This window comes from Cupressus sempervirens, chromosome 11 (genome assembly GCF_028749045.1).
Source record: "Cupressus sempervirens isolate cs-2001-9-10 chromosome 11, ASM2874904v1, whole genome shotgun sequence".
In the NCBI taxonomy this organism is placed as follows: domain Eukaryota; kingdom Viridiplantae; phylum Streptophyta; class Pinopsida; order Cupressales; family Cupressaceae; genus Cupressus; species Cupressus sempervirens.
This window is the reverse complement of record NC_143128.1, coordinates 570006287-570009253: the sequence shown is the minus strand read 5'-3', so window position 1 is coordinate 570009253 and position 2967 is coordinate 570006287. Positions and strand designations below refer to the sequence as shown.

General features: G+C 41.4%; 2 protein-coding genes across 2 annotated transcripts; both read left to right on the top strand.

The window, feature by feature from the left end:
- Positions 1-420: 420 nt before the first annotated feature.
- On the top strand, positions 421-1358 carry LOC149530912 (lectin-like protein). The gene is made up of 2 exons (XM_089808266.1): positions 421-439; positions 643-1358. Exons 1-2 carry the CDS (start codon positions 421-423, stop codon positions 1356-1358), a joined length of 735 nt encoding a protein of 244 aa, XP_089664392.1.
- A 213-nt stretch (positions 1359-1571) lies between these two features.
- Positions 1572-2504, top strand: LOC149530911 (L-type lectin-domain containing receptor kinase IX.1-like). Its single transcript, XM_089808265.1, has one exon. It carries the CDS (start codon positions 1572-1574, stop codon positions 2502-2504), a length of 933 nt encoding a protein of 310 aa, XP_089664391.1.
- Positions 2505-2967: the final 463 nt, after the last annotated feature.

Here is a 2967-nt window from a genome sequence, read left to right as displayed (position 1 = left end):
ATTAGACAAGATTAAATGAATGGATTTAATAGGCAGAAATTTAGAAATATGTATAAACAAACTAGCTTAAACGCTGCGACATAAAAAATGGCGTAAGCGGTGGTGAGAACAGCGGTGTTTGCAATCTTGTAAATTTAACTGTTGGTTGCAATCTAGTACGACAATCTATTGAGCATCGCATACAGTACATGCAAATTATATAAAAATCTTAATGGCACTAAGGATTAACGAATAAATAAAATTTAAATTGACGAGTGTATATTTTGAGGGAGCTATGAAACGTAGAAATCATAAAAAACAGCAGAAGCAGATGATAAAGATGGTGAAACTTGGGAAAGACCAGCCCAAAGAAACGAGGAGACATAACGAAATCCTAGGGACTTGAGATAATGTGTTAAAAAACCATGTTAGTCATAGGAAATGACGGAGAAGGCCAAAGGCCTGTGAAACATTGATTATAAAACAAAGTTGTTATATCAACATCTGTGGAATACATGTCATGATATGGCAGAACTGTTTTCAGTCTTCTTCTCCATCTTCTTATTTAGTACTCTACAATTAGGAGTAGATGGAGAGAGTGAATTTAACTACACTTAAACACTTTCCCGACCGACATATTGCTGCATGGAAACGCTGTACCAGCCTCCATTGGGAACAGCCCATACATTTCTCTCACGCCGTCGCCCTCTCTTTCTTCGGAAGACTGGGCGTGGGCGAGTTATAGTAAAGCAGTTCCCTTGTGGGTTAACTCTACCTCTTCACGCGCTGTCGCCAATTTCTCTACCAATTTTGCCTTCAATATCTCTCCAAATGTCGCCAACAGATCAGGGGGTGCACTCACTTTTTTTATGGCACCGTTTGACATAAATTCACCTGCAAATGGCGGGGAACAATGGTTTGCCCTCTTCAACCAGACATCTGATGGAAAAATCTCCAATCAAGTTGTGGCTGTGGAATTTGACACGTTCATGAATTCTCCATTCGATATGGACGACAACAATGTGGGAATCGACGTCAATAGCGTTGTTTCAAAGGTGAATGTATCTATGAGCCCTGATCGTCTCAAGGACGGCGACAAGTGGAGAGCGTGGGTGGACTACGACGGGGCAGCCACGAAGCTCCAAGTGTTTCTTAGGATGGAACCATTTACTTCATGGTTTCCAGGGATTGGAAAACCCACAACACCGATCTTGTCGTATGACATAGATTTCACTCAGTTTCTTCTTCAGAAGGTCAAGATTGGTTTCTCCGCTTCTAGGGAGTCCTCTGGCGGTTCAACGGAGTTTCACAACGTCTGGGATTGGAACTTCTGTTTCCAATATTCATGGGAAATTGATAATGATCAGTTTGAACATTAACACGAGCTCCATAGAAATGAAAAAAGGAATGTTATTATGCTGTTTTTCATAGTAGTGGTATGTTTGGTAATCCTAATCTTAGCCCGTTGGCAGCGTGGCAGCACCAATTATAACTTGAAAAGCATAGAGCTGGACAAACACTTCTCTCAAGGCCCACAAAAGTTCTCCTAGTCTGCCCTCCGCGCTGCAACGAACAACTTCAGTGACGATCAGATGCTTGGGAAGGGAGGCTTCGGGGGAGTGTACAGAGGCATCTTGTCTTCCTCAAAGGAGATAGTGGCAGTGAAGAGAATATCGCAAGGCTCCAAACAAGGAGAAAAGGAGTATATCTCAGAAGTGAGTATAATCTCCAAGCTGAGGCACCGGAACCTTGTGCAGCTCTACGGATGGTGTCATGAAAAGGGCCAACTCCTTCTTGTCTACGAGTATCTACCCAATGGAAGCCTGGAAAGGTATTTATTTGGGGATCAGAGGAAGGGTGATTTGAAATGGAAGAAGAGGTACAGCATCACATGTGACATAGCCTCTGCTCTTCTCTATCTCCACGAAGATTGGGACCAGCGCGTAGTCCACAGAGATATAAAGGCGAGCAATCTAATGTTGGACGGCCATTTCAATGCAAAGCTTGGGGATTTCGGGCTGGCCAGAGTGATTGAACGTGAGCGTGTAGCTTCTGACACGACAATGGTAGCAGGGACATGTGGGTATGTTGCGCCCGAGTGTTTCATTACGAGGAAGGCAAGCTTGGAATCGGATGTGTTCAGTTTTGGGGCAGTATGTCTGGAAATAGCGTGCGGCAGAAAGGCTGTGGACGGGAGTCTGGATGACCATAATTGGAGACTAGTCGAGTGGGTTTGGGACTTGTATGGAAAGGGAATGATTTTGGATGCCGCAGATGCAAAGCTTGGTGGAGCTTTCAATGGGGAGGAGATGGAAAGGGTGCTGATAGTGGGGTTGTTGTGCTCTCATCCTAATCCCAAAGCCAGATTGAACGTAAGACAGGTGATCGATGTCCTCATCATGAAATCCCCACTCCCTCCTCTTCCTCCGAGTTATCCAGAAGCAGTGTACGCTACTACTCATGGTCCTGTCTTTGCTCTATCGCCCATGTCTGATGGAAAATTTTGTATTCCACATAACGCCTGAAATATTGAGACGGCATAAATAAAAACCCATTTAATGATCATGGCTATGGGAGATTGACAAGATCTGCAATTTATGTCATACTAGTCAATTACTGTTGCTTCTTCTATAAATATGCCATAGTCAGTGAGCAACATTTTTTTTTTAATTTTGTTTTGTTTTCAATCACTCAGAAAGCTATAAGTCTAATAATTGAATAGCTATATCATTTATTCAACACTCAAAAATAAAAATCATTTACACACTCCCATATTAATTCGTTGTACACAAAGTTACCCATCCTTATACATTATCTTCTTGTCTTATTATTTATTTACTATAATTTTTTTATATATCATAGTTATATTTTGTGGGATTAAAAGTTTGAATAAATTCATAAATATATCATGTTAATGTATTGTGGTTCACAATTTATTCATAAGGTACAATATTTAGTGAAGGTTTCACAAATGGGATTGCAAACAAA